This window comes from Crocodylus siamensis, chromosome 7 (genome assembly GCF_052110815.1).
Source record: "Crocodylus siamensis isolate JL-2025a chromosome 7, ASM5211081v1, whole genome shotgun sequence".
In the NCBI taxonomy this organism is placed as follows: domain Eukaryota; kingdom Metazoa; phylum Chordata; order Crocodylia; family Crocodylidae; genus Crocodylus; species Crocodylus siamensis.
In genome coordinates this window covers 56,152,431-56,170,872 of record NC_143401.1, presented here as the reverse complement: position 1 = coordinate 56,170,872, position 18,442 = coordinate 56,152,431, and the positions used below count along the sequence as shown (strand labels likewise).

The window sequence follows — 18,442 nt, the reverse complement described above, 5'->3', positions numbered from 1 at the left end:
TACTACTGGATAGCTATCCCAATGTGGTATTAAACACTGGTAATGTTTGAGGTGTGAAGAACGGAGTTAATGGGTATACATGAGTATTCACAAGGAAGTTTAAGTGCTTGCACATGTTTGATCTTTACTTATCAAACTGAAGACTGTCCTATGTGACATATCAGGATACAGTCTCCCTCTAAGCCATGGAGGGGTGTGTGTGCGCGCACATGTGCAGAGTCCATACAATGTTAGGATATTTTGTACACTAAATGTACACAGGCTATTTGCAGTGGGCCTATATAACAGAAGTTGATCTAATAGTGATTCTATATTTGCTTTAGCTCACTACTACCTAAAAATGCTATAGTGCATTTGTTTTAAATACTAATATAGTGCATTTGGGTATGCTGGCATACTTTATCTGCCTTTTACTGATGTGAAGCTGGTCCTAAACAGCATAAAATCTAGATCATGGCTCCTGAAGTGTGGTTTATTGTTAAATAATGTGACTTGCAGCTATTGCAACAGCTCTTCCTTTCACTGTCCTGATAAGGGCATTATCTTTGGCATATTTTCTCTTGAACTGTTTAAAGGTGGAGAAAGCAAGTTATACTGAAGAGATGTGGATTTATTCAGGTATGTGCTGGAGCCAGTAGAATAGAAAAATTACAGTCAAGTTAGCCACTCGAAGAGCAATTCCTAGGATTTTGGTAAAGACAGTTAATGAATTTCCCCAGCCGAAGTAAAATTTGGTCTATTAAAAGTAGCAGTTTGAATACAGAATAACTTACCAAGTTATAGCAGTAAGTGATGTCCCTCCAACAGTGTCAAGATACATTTTAATAGTAATACTCTTTTCATCTCATTTTTGCCTGAAAACAGAATACCCTTGTATTCCAAAATGTGTGGGGGTTTTTTACCTTGAATACTGTCTTTTCTGCCAGTCTCTGAGCCAAGGATACCTTTCCCTGTTTACAACAAGTTGATGGCTAATCTAAGTAGCTTTATAAATTCAATTTTGTGAAAGTCCCCTCATGTGAGGAGTCCTTAATTCCTTTCTGGATCCTGTTTGGTTGCAGTGCCATTTTACTTGGAGGTGCAGATCTGTAGATGCATGTGCAGCTTCCCAGAAGCGATTTGTTATGCTTTGCCACAATGTTAAAACTTCCCTCTGCAGTGGAGGAAGAGTGGAGTAAATTAAAGCATTGTGATAGCAAGAGCAATTAAGTGAAAAGGCCAAGGAAGTTGCTTAGTAATTTGTTTGGTGAAAACCGTGTAATGAATATTCCATTCAATTGGTGAACAAGTTGGTTATAAACACTTTTATTGTAAATGCTTAGAAATGTTGTAGCATGCTTTTTTGGTTCTTACCTTTTATTGAATAGCCATTTGCAATGCAGGTGACTCCCACATGCCTTATATAATACTGCTTGAACAAGGATTACATGCAACCAAACTGTACATTGCATATACAGTACACAAGAAAGACAAGGTCACATATGTTACAATAGATAGTAAAATATAGTTATTAGGTAAGAAGCAAGAACAACTGCTTTGGAAAGAAATACTTATAACTGTTTGCAGTTGTGTGGCACTATTCCTTCTGGTAGAGGTTATACATACAGAAAATGCGAAAGATCAAGCAATTTGCATACTGGTAGACCAAACAGGAATCGAGACTGCTAATTTCTAGACAAAAGTGGATGCAAACCATTAAACAAAACTTACATCCTTGTGAGTAAGAAGTAGGCTAGGGCTGCTCAGTCCATTGGAAATCTTGAGCTGTGGTAGAGAACCTTGTTTTGTCTTTATCGGTAATTGCTTTTTTGTTGTTTTTTTTCTATCAGTAATTGCTTGGCAAATGTCTCCAACTGCTCTTGATGATTGAAAAGTGAGGCAGCAGTGGCTGTAAAATCAATTCTTACTTTGCCTTGTTTAAGACAGAGAAGCTGCAACCTGCTCTATGAAAGTGGCCAAGTTGATATCCCGCTCAGATAAACCTGCACATTCATGTGTACTCAAGGTGATGTGTACCTAAAACAAACAAAAACCCATGCTGCAATTGGTGTTGGAAACAATGGTAGTCTAAACTTATCCCAGTGTTGTAATAGTTACCTATCTGAAACAGGCTCCACTATTATTTTTCTTGTAGTGCTACAAATAAAATCTCTAATAGTTGGAAGGGAAAGCAGAAATACCAGAAAGGAATGAAAACATTATTGCACTCCAATGAAAAAAGGGATTGGACAGACTCTTAGAGGAAAAGCAGCATCAGTAGCTGTTGAGCATGGGAATTGGGGATACAGCCTCTGAATGAGAACTTCCTATACCTTAAATGCTAGAGGCTGCAAGTGAGAAAGGAACAGTGGGGTGGGGGTGGGAGCCCTGCTCATACCCAGTTCACTCTCCTTGTCAGCATCCACCCTCTGTCGCTGTGTGGCACAATATACTGGGCATGAGACCTGTACGGTCTGACCCAGTAAATGGCAATTCTTATGTTCTTACCTCTACCCAACTTCCAAGTCTCACTTCATATAAACAGCTTCTTAATCTTGATAGTAGAAATAGCTAAGTCTTATATGTTTTATCCTTTGTTTAAACTTGCAACACCCTCCATGTTTAAGATCTAATAAAACCCATTCCTTTCCTTTTACCTTGTTGTAAACGTTGAACCATTCAGGGTGGTGGTCCAGTTTTTCTGCCTGTAAGGCTACTCTGGTCATGAAGCCAAAGGCCTGCCCGGATAAAATGAAAGGGAAGTTAGTTTTGTGCTGTGTCTTTTTTTTTTTTCTTTTCTTTAAAGTTTGTTTATCCTATATAGAAATAACTTTTAAGGAAGCCATACAGGCATGAATTGCCAAAAAGCTGCTTTTGCTCTGGACTTCCATAGGATCTACCCATTTGTGAATGGGAATAATGAATGAAAAACATTGTCTGGTTCAGTGGTTTGCATCTTCCTTCCATGACCTGCTGTAAGCACTCCCTTCCTGTCCCTCACCCCCAAAAAGTGAGGTCCTATGATCTGCAGTACAGGAGACCATTCTAGCCTACATGTGTTAATTGAATAAAAAATGCTTCAGTCAATTTCTTTATTACACTTCCTGCCCTAAACCACCAGGCCACTTGATGTAGCAACCCAGGTGTTAGTTCTGTACCCGATTGAAGTCCTTGAAATGGAATTCCTTGAAGATGGCATCTCTCCCCTCCACCTCATTCCAGCCTACAGCTCTCAGGTTTGGTAGCAGCTGCTCCCTTTCCTCAGCACTCAGTCTATGGGCTTTTCCTGCCTAGGAGAGAAATGCAAAATGGAAGAATGGTTTAAGATGACAAGGGCTAACATTTGCAGAAGCAGAGGTAAGGCCTCCTTTTCAGGGGAGGTACAAAGTAGACGCTCAAATCCAGGAATGCCAAAATAAATCAAGTAATATGTGCAGTGAGGCTTTCACTGCTCTTGTCCTGACCCGCAATATTGGGTCAGTAGCCAAAGCTGGCTGGGACACTTTACAATTGCTAGAGGTTATTGCATGATTTGCAATGTTCCTGTTGTTCTGCATTGGGTCTGTCTTCACTATACTCTACAAACTGGTCTAAAATGAGTGGTAGGGGTTCCTGAAGTTTTTAGCTTATTTCTAGTTTTAGGTTTAGGCTTAATTTTGCTAGTGGAGAGATTATATGTTCCTACCAGCCTTCTATGCCCTGCCATTTTAAAGAGTCCACAGCGTGTAAAGGCACAGGGAGGGAGAGTTGTGTAACTAATTCAAAGTACTTGGACAGAAAAAGCAGCCTGAAAGAACACATCTGGATGGTAACTTCTGCATGTAATTTTCATTTCAGAGTTAATAGACTCAATCCACTAGGACTTCCCTATAATTAATCATGACTTCCTTTGAAAGCTGCCCTCCTCACCAAAATGCAACACTTTTACCGTGGTGGTGTAAGGGAAGACTTAATTAATGAGTCAGATGTTATATGACTAGAACAACTTTCATATTAGCAGATTCATTGTTTCATTAGCTTTTGATAATGGCTTCCTTCCTCAACTGTCACACAATTTCTTTGGCTGCTGAGAGGATTGTTCTCCGATTGGTCAGGTTAAAATGAGAAAAACTTGATATAATTTCCCTACATTACAATAGAACAGTGGTTGTCAACTGGGGGTATGCATACCCCTAGGGGTACTTTAAAAAGTGGGTAGGGGGTATGCAGAATGAGCTGCTTGAGGGGGAAGCACTGCTGACTGGCTGCTCTGCTGGCAGCTCCACCTGCCCCCAGCTTGCGTCTGTTCGCATGCCCTGGGCAGCATCTGCATCCTCTGTCAGGCATTTCCCCCTCACTGATGGCTAAAGGTGCCCAGCAGGGTGGGAAGGGGCCAGGGAAACCTGGGAAGCATGGGGAAGCAGTAGCCTGGGCCCCTATGAGGGTAGGGCTTGAGACTGCTGGGGGCACCTCCCCTCCCTCATGGCAGAGCACCCCCTGGGACCTCTGAGCCAGATGGGTGGGGTGGGGTGGGGTGGTGGGGGCAGGGAGAGCCTGAGAGCCTCTGTTCGCAAGGGCTCCTGGTAGTGGCTGCAGGGTGCAGTGCCCACAGGGCTCATGCCAGCCTCCAGAGCTGCTGCAGTGTTGCGGGTACAGCACTGCCATTAGCATGCAGCGCCCATCCGAGGCAGCTGCTCTGCCTTTGCCCAGTGAATACAGGTGCTGGAGAAAGGTGCCTGTGTGCAGACACAGATCGGCACAGGGTTTTGTGCAAGGTGCGTGAGCAACCCCATTGTCTGGGCTCCCTGCTTTGCACCCTGCCTGCATGGGGCTGCTTCCAGCTCGCTGCTCCTTTGGGACTGGTGTCTGGTAGGGTAGTATGGTGCTGCGAGGACCGACCCCCTCTTGCACTTTCCAGCTTACCTGGGCCTGTAGGGGTTAAGGAGGCACCACGGGGCTGGCTGCAATGTGGCTTCCTCCTGCTAAGGGCATGGTCACGGCTTGCAGGTGAGGGGCTGACTCCTGCCCCTCTCTAGCACCCAGCCCTGCACCAGCCAGTTGGTCATCCCTGTGCCTGGGGGCCCATATTTGGAGGCTGGGGGGTGCATATTTTGGAGGCTAACTTGCTTCAGGACCCAAGAAGCAGAAGACTAATCCCTTTTATTCATGCCTGTGACTGCACCACTCTGCTCTGTCCTGCTCGGGGCTTCTCCCCTCCTGGGAGGCCTGTTTGCTGTACTTGGGACGTGCAAACACACCCTGTGCAGCAGGTGCAAGTGGGGATGCAGGGTTGAGTGGGCTTCGTGCCAACATTTAAAAATATAAATAAAAATTTTTTAAAATTGAGGGAACGGATAGGGGAAAAAAAAAAAAATTCTGGTTTTTCTTCTGCCATTAAGCGCATGCCAAGAGCCGAGGCTAAGAGCAGGCTGCCTGCAGCAGTGCCCTGTTGTTGCCTGCCTGGAGGCTGCCCCCTGCTGAATGCCCCCTCATGGAGAAGCAGGTGTCTGAGCCCTGGGCCCAATCCTGACCCATCTTCCCCCACACAGGGCCACAGGCCCTTGGGCAGCGGGGACTGCAGGGCAAGGCCTGGGTTAATAAGAGGTTTACACAAGAAAGGTGAGAGAGAGGGGAGGCTGCATCTCTTGCACCACAGGATGCAGCTGTACAGGGACTCATGGATACATGGGTAATCATGTGGCTACGCCAGAGAAGAAAGGTGATATTTTTAACAGTTTCTTTGTCTCTGTTTTCTTGAACAGGGACTGGGACATCCCACCTACCAGAAGTAGGAACAATCTTGGGGATAGCTCTGTCAGGCTTTCGGTCAGCACAGATGTAGTTAGGGATCTTTTGGAAGGGCTACACATTTTTAAATCTGCAGGTCCAGATGCCCTCCACCCAAGGGTGTTGAGGGAACTGGCAGGGGTCATTGCGGAGCCCTTGGCCCGAAATTATGAGCACTGGTGGTCATCTGGCTAGGTGCTGGGGGATTGGAAACTGGCTAATGTGGTCCCAATTTTCAAGAAAGGGAGGAAGGAGGACCCAAGTAACTATAGGCCCGTAAGCCTCACCTTGGTGCTCAGGAAGATCTTGGAGAGAATCATCAAGGAGCACATCTGTGGGGGCCAGCAGGGGAGATCATGCTCAGGGGCAATCAGCATAGGTTCATCAAAGGCAGGTTCTGCCGGACCAACCTGATTGCCTTTTATGATCAAGTAACTAAATTCTTGGATGATGGTGTGGTCGTGGATGTAGTCCTTCTAGATTTTATGGCCTTTCCCACCATCTCTCACCCCATCCTTATTAATAAATTAAGCGACTGTGGCATTGATGCCTGCACAGTTGGATGGGTAAAAAAATTAGCTGATGGGGCGCACCCAGAGTGTAGTGGTGGAAGGGCTGTACTCAAACTAGTGAGATGTTAGCAGTGGGGTACCCCATGGTCCTCGGGCCTGCACTGTTTAACATATTCATCAGCGACTTGGACGAGGGCATGGAAAGCACGCTGCCCAAGTTTGCTGATGACACTTAAGATGTAGGGTGAGGTGGGCACACTTGAAGGGAGAGAGAGGCTGCAACTAGATTTAGATGGAGTATATAAGTGGGCAGATGAGAATAGGACGGGGTTCATTGTAGACAAATGCAGGGTGCTGCACCTTGGGAGAAGGAATCCACAGCATACATACAGGCTGGGGAGTTCCCCTCTTGAAAGTACAGAGGCAAAACGGATCTTGGAGTCATGGACTCCAAGATGAACGTGAGCCGCCAATGCCAGACCACAGCCAGCAAGGCCAGCCATACCTTGTCGTGCATCCAAAGATGCATCTCAAGCTGGTCCAGAGGGGTGATACTCCCCATCTATGCAACTTTGGTTAGGCCACAATTTAAGTACTGCATCCAGTACTGGGCACCGCACTTCTAAAAGGATGTGGCCAGCCTAGAGAGAGTTCAGAGGAGGGCCACCTGCTTGGTGAGAGGGCAGCAGGACAGGCCCTGTGAGGAGAGACTGAGGGACCTGAACCTGTTCAGCCTTGGCAAGAGGAGGCTGAGGGGGGCCTGGTGGCTGCCTACGAACTCATCAGGAGATCAACAGCAAATAGGTAGAGCCCTTTTCTCCCTAGCACCACGTGGGGTGATGAGGAACAATGGTAATAAGCTGATGGAGAATAGGTTTAGGTTAGCGATCAGAAGGCAACATTTTACAGTTAGGGTGGCCAAAATCTGGAACCAACTTCCCAGGGAAGTTGTCCTTGCCCCTCCCTTGGGCAAATTCAAGAGGAGGTTGGATGATCACCTGTCTGGGGTCTTGTGAACCCAGCACTCATTCCTGACTGTGGCAGGGGTCAGGCTAGATGATCTGTTCAGGTCCTTCCTGACCCTAGCTACTATGATACTATGGGTGGTGGGGGAGGGGAGGGATGTGGCCACCTGCACTTAAGGCCCTTGCGCACCTTCCTACCTTGCCCCTCTGTTAAATTTAATTTAAATGCACCATATTAATAATGCATTTAATGTTAATTAGTGTAGCTTGTCTCGTATCACATAATTGGTAATATTAAAAACAAGAGAAAAATATAAAGGGGTACACTAGCTGAAATTGAGACAGAAGGGGTACACTTGTTAAAAAGGTTGAAAACCCCTGGAATAGAAGTTTTAGAATGTCTTTCCCAATAAGAGGGTGTCTGTGGCTCATTGATTGAGAACCAGTGGCTCAGATAATTGAAAATGACAAGGGGAATGGTCCTTTTGCACTCTTGATTGCTGTCTAACTCTGCTAATACTAGTTAGTTAGAAAGAGGCTGCCATTCTTTTGGGTTTGGCTTTTACAAGACACCAACTCTGTGTGCTTTAATTCAGGAGAGATTAAACTAGGAACTTATTTCTTAGCAGTTTTTAGTTCATCATTTAGTTCTGAGCAATGATAGAATAATAGAAGAATTATTCAACATGGCATCTTTTCTGGGTTTACTTAACAGGGCAGGAGAAATTGGGTGGCTGAAGTTGGAATTCACATTTGCAAGTTGAGGTTTATGCCTATATTCCAGCACCCCAACTCCATATCAGATGATATCTACTTTACAGACTGGTCTTAATCTTTAGTTTCACAATGGCTAAGAGCAAGGGTCAGCAGCATATGGCTTGCTGAACCACTGGATCCAGTCCATGGAGCTGAAGGGTTTTGTTTCTGGTCTGGAGCCAGGCAGCAAGAAACTATGCTAGGTCCAAGCTTCTGGAAACTGTGCTTGTGCCACCAGCTCTTCCCTTGGCCTCCACCCCTCTCTCACCCTATACCCTGTGCCCTGGTTGTGACAGGCACAGTTTTCAGCTGGTAGGGAACTGTGCTGCAGGAGGGAGTAGGGAGGGGGGCTGACCCCAGAACAGGTCCCTACCAGCTGGAAGCTGGGGAGCGGAGCTGGAGGATGTGGCAGCAATGTGGATGCAGTTCCCACTTGCTTGTTTCCTGCATGGGATCAGACAAAGTCTCTCGTTACTGACATGCTAATGAAGCCTGCTGGTCAAGCTGGGTTGGTCTGGCCCATGGCTTGCTAAAGGTTGCTGGCTGCCAGGTAAGCATAATGTATTTTTGGAATTGCTTCTATCTGTGTGCAGTAGACCTGCCAAAGCAGAATCTTAAATAACGGTTGTGGAAACTAGGATGAAAGATTCTTCTTTAAAGTCCCATACATTATTTAAAAGGTTTTGTGAGATTCAAGCATGTTTGTGCAGACTGAACTCTGTTGTGGATTCTTATTCTTTGGTCAGAATGTAGTTTGAATTTTCTGACCAAAGAAATAAAACCATACTTACCTCTTATAGATTTAGTGTGAGGGTACAGTTGAAAAGAATGGCCAGGGAACAGATGTTATTTTCTAGTGTATTTTGGGTATTGTTGGAAACAAGTACAAAAGGGTAACCTGTTCAATTTAGGCACACTATTTAGGCATATTGGGCATCTATACATGTGTTCTGGGAGGCAGGGTGCTTCAAATAGAGTAGATCTGAGGGTGCCTATACACATGCAGCAAGGCTGCTCCAATGCATTTAAGCTTTAGTTAAAGGTGTCCCTGCCACAGTTTTTCAGCATGGTAATTGCTATGCTCCAGCAGACTCATTAATCAAGTCATAAGCCTGTAATTGCAGTGCGTTGGAGCAGCTCTGCTGCACGTGTATAGGTGCTCACTATCTTCAGCTGCTGATAACTGTATGTGTGAAGCTCTTATTCCTATTACTCAGATGTGATCCATGTCTGCTGTGTGCATGAACAACTGCATAACACTGTTACCTAAATTTGATGTCACTAGTCTGGTGATTCTCAACAAGGTTGCTGTGGCACCCTGGGCTGCCTTGAGAGCTTTTCAAGGGTGCCTTGGGGGGCACCACATTATGTTAGGCCTGTTAGGCGTTCAAATGCGATTCCAGGATTAACCCAGAGATTTCAAATAATCCTGTCTTCCTGAGTACTTTAAACCAGAAGAATTGTTCTGTTGTTTCTCTGTAGTTAAAACATGAATGAAAACTAAGAGCTGGAATTTCCTGAGGGGTGCCTTGAGGCTAAAAAGTTTGAGGACCACTGTCTTGGTCTATTTTTTTTCTGTAATCATAACAATGAAAATGCAGGATGAAGAACAGATCACAGGGGATGCTGACAGATTTTATGTATTTCCATAATATCAAACTTCTGCCTCTTAAATATTACTCAATGTATTTATTGATTCAATGGCTTTGCTCCTCTAGTTTTTGGGGAAAGCATCTGTAAAATGGAACCAGCTTTCTGACGGATGTAATTAGTAGCACTGTCCTCTGCCTTCCTTACAGAAGTGCTACTTTGAGAAATGCCCCTTGTTCTCGGGGTTAATTTCTATCCCATCCCTCATCTTTCGGCTGCTTTGTACGGTGCTCTCAAGCTTTTATTTTATTAAAGGGAAGGTATAGGGTAAACACTGCTTGGCACAATAAAACCTCAGCCATTGCCCTTTCAGTGTGATCACTAGATAAGCTTGTTCCAGGTATCTTAGCAACCAGGATAAAGTGGGGAGGAGACTGACTTACTGTAAGACCATCACAACTTGATGCTGTTTCTCTAGCACTGCACAGACATCAGCTAGAAGAAAAACAGCTGTTAACTTGCAGCCATGGCAGTGATGGGGACAGGGGAGGGAATCCATTTAACATTGAAGTGTCTGAACATAGCCAGTGTTGAAATAACCTTTCAGTTTCTGGTCCGGAGTTCAGTGCTCCAGGCTGCTCTGCAAGACAGCAAGTGCTAGTTCTTCAATCTGTCTTTCAACAACAGGTAGCAAAGTCAAGGCCTACTGTGGTGAGAACTATCACTTTCCCATTCCTTAATTATACAATGGCTACAGATGCCGGCAGCAGCCAGGAATAGGTTAATAGTTCAGCAAGGCTGTCATGGAACTGCATCAGGCTTCTAGGTAAGCACTTCACTGGGTAGCAACTGTGATGAAAACAAGATAAGCTAGTGATGACTAAGCAGGGAACAAGTGTACTTTCCCCTTGAAAGCTTTGTTCAACACAGCAACCATTCGAACACTCCCAACATCACCCTGAAGGCACTTGGGGTATGCTGCAATGAATGTGAGCTCCTTCAAGCAGAGCCCATCTGATTACGATGCGGCCCAGTTTGTGTTCCTAGAACCTCCCCCAAACCTCCCTGTACTCAGTTGCTGTATTTACTTGCTTGTAAGATGACCCTGAATATAAGATGACTCCCCAATGATTGGGTTCTATATATGGAAAATTTATAAATTTGCTATAATTTTCCAAGTATAGAATCTATGTGTTGGAGGGTTGTCTTGAATCCCCTCACCCGATGCTACTTCAGGGAAAGCAATGGCTGGGGGTAGGGAGGGGGCAGGTGGCATGTCCCTTGTAGTCTTCCTGCCCCCCCACCCCTGCATCCCCCACCCCCAGCTTTCTCCAGTCTCTGCTCCTTCGCCTCCCCACTCCGTCCCTAACCCTTTACTGTCAGATGCTGCTTGGACTTCTCTGTCCCAGAGCACAGCATGTGGAAGCTCAGCCTTTGCAGCAGTGTTAGCACTACCAATTTGTCCAGGCAGGCGAAAGTTTCCATGTGCTGTATGCCTGGGGGAGACCCTAGCCTAGCCTAAGCCAGAGCCAAACAGCATCTGACTGCAAGGGGCAGGCAGCGGGTGGGCAAAAGCTGCAGAAGGGAAGTGGGGTGGGGGAGGAGGAGGTGGACCTGATTCTGGCCCTGACCCAGGCTTGGGGCCAGAGCTGCAGCAGCCACCTGCTCCCTCCTCTACTTCATATGCCAATATAAGATGAGGGGTTTTTTCCTCCCATGCTGACTGGAGTAGGGGGAACTTTGTCTTGTTTTTGAGTATATATGGTACTTCACTCTAGTCTGTCCAGGCTCAAGGGCAGTGTTCCTTCTTTGCCTGCCTTTGTTGGTGTAATTGCCTCTGCATTCTTTGCTTCTCTTTTGACTTAATCTCAGGCTCCACTGCATCATTTTTTGAATTCTAGTTTTCATAGTTTGGAATACCCCAGACAGGATTGCAGGTCAGCATATTGGAGCCGTGCAGAGAAGGGTGATGAGGATGATCAATCGGAGTCTGGAGAGGTTATCTTAGGAGAATAGTCTAAAAGACTGTGATTTTATTTAGCCTAATTTTATATAATGGAAGGTGACAGAAGGCATACACACGGAAGGAAAAAATTAGATAAATAGATATTGATACAAGAACAAATGGGTATAAATTGGCTGTGAATAAAATTCGTTTGGATGTTGGGAATCTTCTTCAATAAGGTTCTGAAACCAGTTTCCCACCAGAAGTTGTGGGAGCAAGACACCCAAGTACTTTTAAAATGGGGCTTAAGTTTATGAAAGGGATTACTGTATTTACTTGAATTCAAGATGAGGTTTCCCCTTCCCCCATTCAGTATGTGGCAGTTGAAGCCCTTTGTCTTAGTTTTGAGTACAAGATGGAGTTGAGAAAGGGGCAGTTGCTCCAACTCTGAGCATGGGGTTGGAGTCCAAGCTGCAGCTGCTGCCCTTCTTGCCCTGCTGCCTGCAGCCTGTTCCCTGACCTCTGTTCCTCACTGCCATCACTTGCCTTCCTGTCCCAGCTCTGGCTGAGGCATGGAAAATGTGCCTCCAGCCCCCACCCAGCCATACAACAGTGGGGGTAGCAAGGGCAGTAGCTTTGGCCCTGGGGCCAGAACTTGAGCTGCTGTTGCTGCAACTAATGCTGCTGCTTCATTGGGCAGGGGCCAGAAGCAGCATGTGTCCTGTGCCTGGGACTAGGGCAGGGCCCCAGCTGGAGCTGCAATAGGAAGGTTAACTGGGAAAGATAAGTGGAGGCAGGCAGCAGGGGGGCCAGAAGTGGGGAGAGAGACAGGGAGGGGGCAAGTAGTTGGGGAGTGGAAGGGGGGCAGGAGCTAGGGAGGGCAGGCACTATGTGGGGGGCAGAAGCCAGGGGATGCAAGCATGGGGGGGGGGGGGGAATGACGGCCAGGACGAGGGTAGGTGGTGGGGGAAATCGGCAGCATGGGTCAGGGGTCAGTCTGCTTCACTCTCCTGCTGCTTGCCTTGCTACAGTAAGGTGGGGGAGGTATTTAAGACTGTCTTCCAGTAATTAGATTCTGTACATGAAAAATTATAACATTTAGATTTTTGGCATAGAAAATTTATAATTATTGAGAGGTCATCTTAAACTCCATGTCTTGGATTTGACTGAATATGGTCTATTATTTGACATGAGTGGTTGTGATAACAGGAGTCTAGACTGGGATGGCCATCCAGTGGTACACAAACCAGAAGATCAGGCAAGGAGCACAGGGTAGGAAGCAGAAGCCATAAGCAGATTGGGCAGAGAAAATGGATCATAACATCACCTGGGGAGGTTGTGGGGCTAATCTGTGGCACACCTGCCACAAATTTGGCCCCCACTGGTCTAGACTCTTACTTTGAATGCCCTTCCACTTCTGTTCTTATTAACAGCACAAAGCCTGGGTGTGGCAGATAGGCAAGTGTAGGGCCCTGAATCCCTCACGAAGTGTTGAGCTTGCTGTAGAATAAGGAAATCTCATAACAGACATGTCACCTGGATCTCCCAGGCACTAGCCTCTTCTGAAGCCAAATGCTCCTTTGCACTTTCCTTTCCCCAACCCATCTGACCAAACTAGAATATCTTAGCTTTCTGTCCCCAGATTTGGTTGTACTGCGTTGTTTTCTGTCAATGTTGCAATTCTTCCCACATGCTTTTTTATTTAAAACATGTGTGTTCAATTTAATAAAACTTACATCTGCAATGTGTTTTCCACAGCACTGGCATTGTTTTGTTTTTTTCCTGTCTGCAACATAATAAGTATGTCACGCAACTGATGCAAAGGAACCAACTTGTGCACTTAGGGGAGAATAATCTTTGCATGCCACTTGCAATTAAAAAAAGAAGAAAAAAAAATCAATTAATTTAACAGTTTCCTTTTAAAGTCTGCCTCATGCTTATGAAAGTGAGAAGCTAAAGGCACTGGCTAGAGGTCGATATGCAATAGCACCTCAACCTGCACCACATGTATCAAAACACCTCAGTCCTGATGAGCAGCATCTTCTGCTATTGTAGTGTTAGACTCCCATGAAAATTCCACCTATTCATCCCCCTCGTAGTCTGCATTTCCTGGGACTTCCAGTCTAGGATCCTGTACAGTGCTATTAATAAAAATTTAAGTCCAGTCTGCTGCATTCCTACTATATATAGCCATAGGAACCTCCAAGCCCTACACAGCTGAGAATGACATGCAATGGTTTCATGTGTAAGGGTCAGTGCACTTACATACAAGATAACCACCTGCTATTATTTCCTAGCTGTATATTGATATGACTGTGGCAGTGGCTACTGTATTCTTAACAGAGTGTTGATGCTAGCTAGTCCTATCTGAAATGCAGTTTTGCAATCAGGAAAGATTGCCCCCTAAAGCCCAACTCCCCCATGTAGAAAAACATTGGTAAACACCCACTTTAGTACTGTGAACTGCTTGCCCATGGATTTCCCCATGTTATTCATTAACCAAAGAATAGAGCTCTGTTTTTTTTTCTCCCCTTCTACTAACTCTTTTTCTAGGATAGAACTGCTGACTTAAATCTCTTTGACTTTCAAATATCATAGCTAGCACATGTAAAGGGAATTATGGCCTCCCAAGCAGTGACTTACCATAGCTGTAGGTTGCGTGTGGACTCAGTAACTGGGATTCAGATTCAGCAAATTCACGCATGAGAGAGACTGAATGAGCAACAGGCAAAGAAGCAGCTTGTGTCTGAGCTCTTCTTGTAGAGGGTAAAGGAGGCGTGGCAAAATGCACTAAATCCACCCACTGCAAACAGCTTCAGCAGCTGTCCAGGCCCTAATGATTTACCAATAGCAGGATCAACATACGCAGATTGCATCTCTTTTGCAGGCTGTAATGGACAAAGCAGGGCTTGCTACCTGTATTTTGAGATGCACCCTAAACCATAGGCTTTTTTTTCTTTTTAGGCAGAAAAGCCAATTGCATGTGTGTGCATACATGTCTTTCATCTCTTTTCCCTAGGAAGAATACCTTCCAGGCTCCTTGCAAAAAAACAGACTTACATATAAAACAAAGTGTTTTGCCTACAATTTGATTAGTGTGAACCCTGCTGTTTAATCACAAATTGTTTGATAAATGGCCTGTTTCTTATTCCTCAAAATTGCACAATGAATCTTTTTTTAATATCAACACAAATTAAAACTTTGTTTCAAGAAAGGTCACTGGTGTTGGTCACCCAGCCAACAAATTTGGAAATAGGGTAAGTGTTTCCACCTTCCCAGTGCCTATAACACTATTGGTTACATGTGTCTCTAAGTCATTAACTTCCATTGTCAACAGAGACAAAAACAATTTACTTTTTGTTTTGTTCAACCAAAACTTCCATACCAATCTTAAATGCAGTTGTATCAACAGCTCCACCCATAGGATCATCTCACACTCCTTTCACTTAGAAAGTTGTTTTGCCTCAATATTGTTGAAGTAGTGCCTCAATAGCTGTGCTGAAAATAACAAAAATAAAATTGTTTTATAAAATTCTATATTATATATTATAAAATTAAGTGCTTAACTTAATTGGAAATAGGGCTACTGTCATTACTCTGAATGGCATGTGAGTCTACCAATACCTTATTAATGAAAATCTCTTGGTCTGAGACATTTTAGCTAAGCAAAAGCGCTATCGGTAAATTATCCTCTCTCAGGACTTTGTTTTGTACTTGCAGTGGGTTGGGCTCAGTTTTCTAATCAATATTTCTATGTCTAATTTCACTGTACCTTAACAAAAATTACTCAAAAGAAAGTTGAATGGCTTGTCTGTGAACATTAACTGCAATGTCGGAGCACATTGGCTCTTCTTGCAGCCACATCAGAGTCAACAGTGGGTACCTATTATGTTTCCCTCCTCGTTTCAGAATAGAGCTGATGTGGACACTATGATTCCTTCCAGTGGTGATGCGTAGGGGGTGTACATGCACCCCCTGAGAGCAATGGTGCACCCCCTGACTGGCCACATAGGCGATGGGTGGGGAGGGGCAGGCAGGAGCACCAATACCCTCCTGCAAGCCCCAGCCGATTGCTGCAGCTGCTTCCAGGAGTGGCTGCAGCTGCTTCCAGGAGTGGCTGCAGCAATCCACTGGCTCATGCTTGGAAGTAGGATTCCCCGGGGGACCGCCCCCCCCCCCAGGATTGCCCATGGAGGAGTCCCCACCCTGTTGATGGGACTGGTCACGGGGGGAGGGAGGGTGACTAAGGTGGCACCAGTCTCCCATGATTCCTTCTAATCTAGGAGATCTGAATTAAGATTACAACACCTGACTAAAGATTACAGGGCCAGCAAATGAGAGAACTACCTCCCTCAAAGTCCCAGTGTGTAAGTGGATTTTGCCGTAGGAAGTGAGGGGGATGCTGTTTGATGTTCTGTCTGCATACAGATGGCTCAGGCAGCTTATCCTGAGTCTGCTTTCCCTGTGTTCTTTGCTACTGGACTTGTCACTGTCAACAGAAAATTCAGTCATGAAGACCCTCAAATAATACGAATGAAAAAAGTTGGGGTTTTTTTTTTTTAGGCTACCCCTTGGACAGTGAGTCATTTGAAGCAGGGCCTTTAATTTATCCTGTATATGTAGTGCCTCATATTTTCTTGCATACCACATACCTCTAAGTAAAACACACACTTTGTTTTTGAAACGATGAAAAAAAGATCTTTCCTTGAAGATACCAAGAAGCATGGTATTTTCACTGGGAAAACACAGACAGTCACAGTAGTGGAGGAGCAAAAACCTGTGGCTTCTCTTTTAATCCCCTAGGTGCAGGGCACAGCAGGTGGTGCTGGCTGAGCTGAACTGCATGGGTGGCCAGCAGGGTCTGCCAGGTCAGCTGAGGGTCTGATCCTAGGCATCACCTGGAACACCAGCCCCCATGGAATCAACTGAGGTCCCATCCAACTGGAGAAGAGGGGCCAGGCAATTTATCCCCTGCAGGATTAAGTTCTCAACTGACTCAGCAGGCTGCTGGCTGCCCACCCATTTCAGCTCAAGAAGAAAATAGAAGGGTCAGGCACTTCAGCTCAGCTAGTGGCACCTGCTGAGTCAGTCAGCTATGGGCCCTGATCCTGCTAGAGCTCAACTCCCTGACCCTCCCTTCTTTAGCTGTATGGGATTTCAGGAGACTGCAGGTGCCACTGGGTGCCCACCCAGCTGGATAAGGTAGGCTGGGTAGTTCAGCTCCTTCAGGAGTGGGCTCTCTGGCACCTCCATTTCTTCATTTAAAACACAGCCTAATCTCCAGCTGCTAATTTTGGCAAAAAATGTGTTTGTTACATTTAACTAAATACAGTAGGTCCAATTTGCTTGTGCCTAAGAGACACTACCTCAACATAATTGCTATTAACAGAAGTCACATCCTTCATTATTTGTTTTCACATTTCTAATTCTGCCGGTCACTGCATTGCAATAATTCTGAATCATTGATGCTCATTCATGAAGCTGGAGTACCACTGCCAGTGTGCTAGTGACAATAGCAGAAAATATTTTTATTTCAATGAGGATGTACTTGAGATAGAAAACAAAATTATTGAACATATATTTTGGAAGAGCTCCAGTTCTGTCTATACCACACACAGCTACCTGACTGGTTTAGATGTACATGTACTTGCCTTTTTTCACATGCTCATTGGGGATAGTATAGGCTTGAAATTTTAGATTAAACAGGGTTGTTAGAATTAATAATTGTGGACTGGAATTGTGTCCTGAGAATTATTTATTTATTTATTTATTTATTTTATTTATATTCTACCCTATCTAATAGGCTTAGTTTGTATATAGTTTCTCTAGATTTCCAGAGGAGTGATTAATAACACAGTTTGACTTATGTATCTGTGGGAGGGAGGGAAGGGGGGAAATCCTTGTCCACACTGCTTAAGGAAAACTGCTAGTTTCATAGTTTCTAGGGTCAGAAGGGACCTGAACAGATCATCAACTCCAACAGGACCAAGTGCTGGGATCATGATACCCTAGCCAGATATCTCTCCAACCTCCTCTTGAAGACCTCCAAGGTAGGGGAGAGCATCACCTCCCTTGGGAAAGTAATGCCTCCTGATATCAAGCCTGAACCTGCTCAATCAATTTGTGGCCATTATTCCTTGTTATCTCAGGTGGTGCCCGGAGGAACAGATCCTCCCCAAATTCCTGCTGGTCCCCCCTGGTGAGCTTGTAAATGGCCACCAGATCCCCTTTCAGCCTTCTCTTGTGGAGGCTGAATAGGTTCAGGCCATTTAGCCTCTCTTCGTAGGGCCTGCCCCTTGACCATGCAAGTAGCTCTCCTCTGGATGCTCTCAACTCTAGCCCCCTCCCTCTTGAATTGAGATGCCCAGAACTGGATGCAGTACTCCAGCTGCAGCCTGACCAGCACCACATAGAGGGAAAGGATCACCTCCCTGGACCAGCTTGTGATGCATCTGTAAGTGTACAACAAGGTGGGGTTAGCGTAATTGACAGCTTCCTTGGATTGGCAGCTCATGTCCATCCAGGAGTCAACAAAGACTCTAAGGTCCTTTTTTGCTACTGTGTTGACAAGAAGGGTGTTCCCCAGCCTATAGGTGTGTTGCCGGTTCCTTCTCCCTTGGTGCAGCACCCTGCACTTGTGTGTGTTGAATTCCATCCTATTCTCATTCGCCCACCTCTGCAATCTGTCTAGATCTAGTTGGATTCTGTCCCTCCCCTCCAGCATGCCCACCTTGCCCCACATCTTTGGGTCATCAGCAAATTTGGACAGTGTGCTTTCCGCACCCATATCCAAGTCACTGATAAAGATGTTGAATAGCATAGGCCTGAGGACTGAGCCCTGGGGAACCCCGCTGCCCACATCCCTCCAGGCTGAAAACAACCCACCCACCACCACTCTCTGGGTGCAACCATCGAGCCAATTTGCCACC

General features: G+C 45.4%; 1 protein-coding gene across 3 annotated transcripts; it reads right to left on the bottom strand.

Moving 5' to 3' along the window:
• Positions 1-88: 88 nt before the first annotated feature.
• On the bottom strand, positions 89-14,279 carry PCBD1 (pterin-4 alpha-carbinolamine dehydratase 1). Of its 3 annotated transcripts, XM_090056740.1 has the most exons (5): positions 14,157-14,262; positions 10,012-10,063; positions 3,138-3,269; positions 2,637-2,717; positions 89-2,016 (listed from the first exon to the last, which is right to left on the bottom strand). In XM_090056740.1, the coding sequence occupies exons 4-5, from the start codon at positions 2,703-2,705 to the stop codon at positions 1,918-1,920; spliced, it is 168 nt and encodes a 55-aa protein (XP_089912866.1). In that variant the 5' UTR covers positions 2,706-2,717; positions 3,138-3,269; positions 10,012-10,063; positions 14,157-14,262; the 3' UTR covers positions 89-1,917. The 3 variants fall into 3 exon arrangements, with proteins under 3 accessions (XP_089912866.1, XP_089912864.1, XP_089912865.1); XM_090056738.1 differs by lacking the exon at positions 10,012-10,063 and having other exon boundaries at positions 14,157-14,279; XM_090056739.1 differs by lacking the exons at positions 3,138-3,269; positions 10,012-10,063 and having other exon boundaries at positions 14,157-14,272.
• Between the last annotated feature and the right edge of the window lie 4,163 nt (positions 14,280-18,442).

Bases quoted from the DNA above. Each gene is read 5' to 3' on its own strand.
- PCBD1 (XM_090056738.1), bottom strand. The intron at 2,718-3,137 runs GTACAGAACTAA...TTATCCGGGCAG, and splicing joins ATTTCAAGGACTTCAATCGG to GCCTTTGGCTTCATGACCAG. The intron at 2,017-2,636 runs GTAAAAGGAAAG...TGTTTGTTTTAG, and splicing joins GGTTCAACGTTTACAACAAG to GTACACATCACCTTGAGTAC.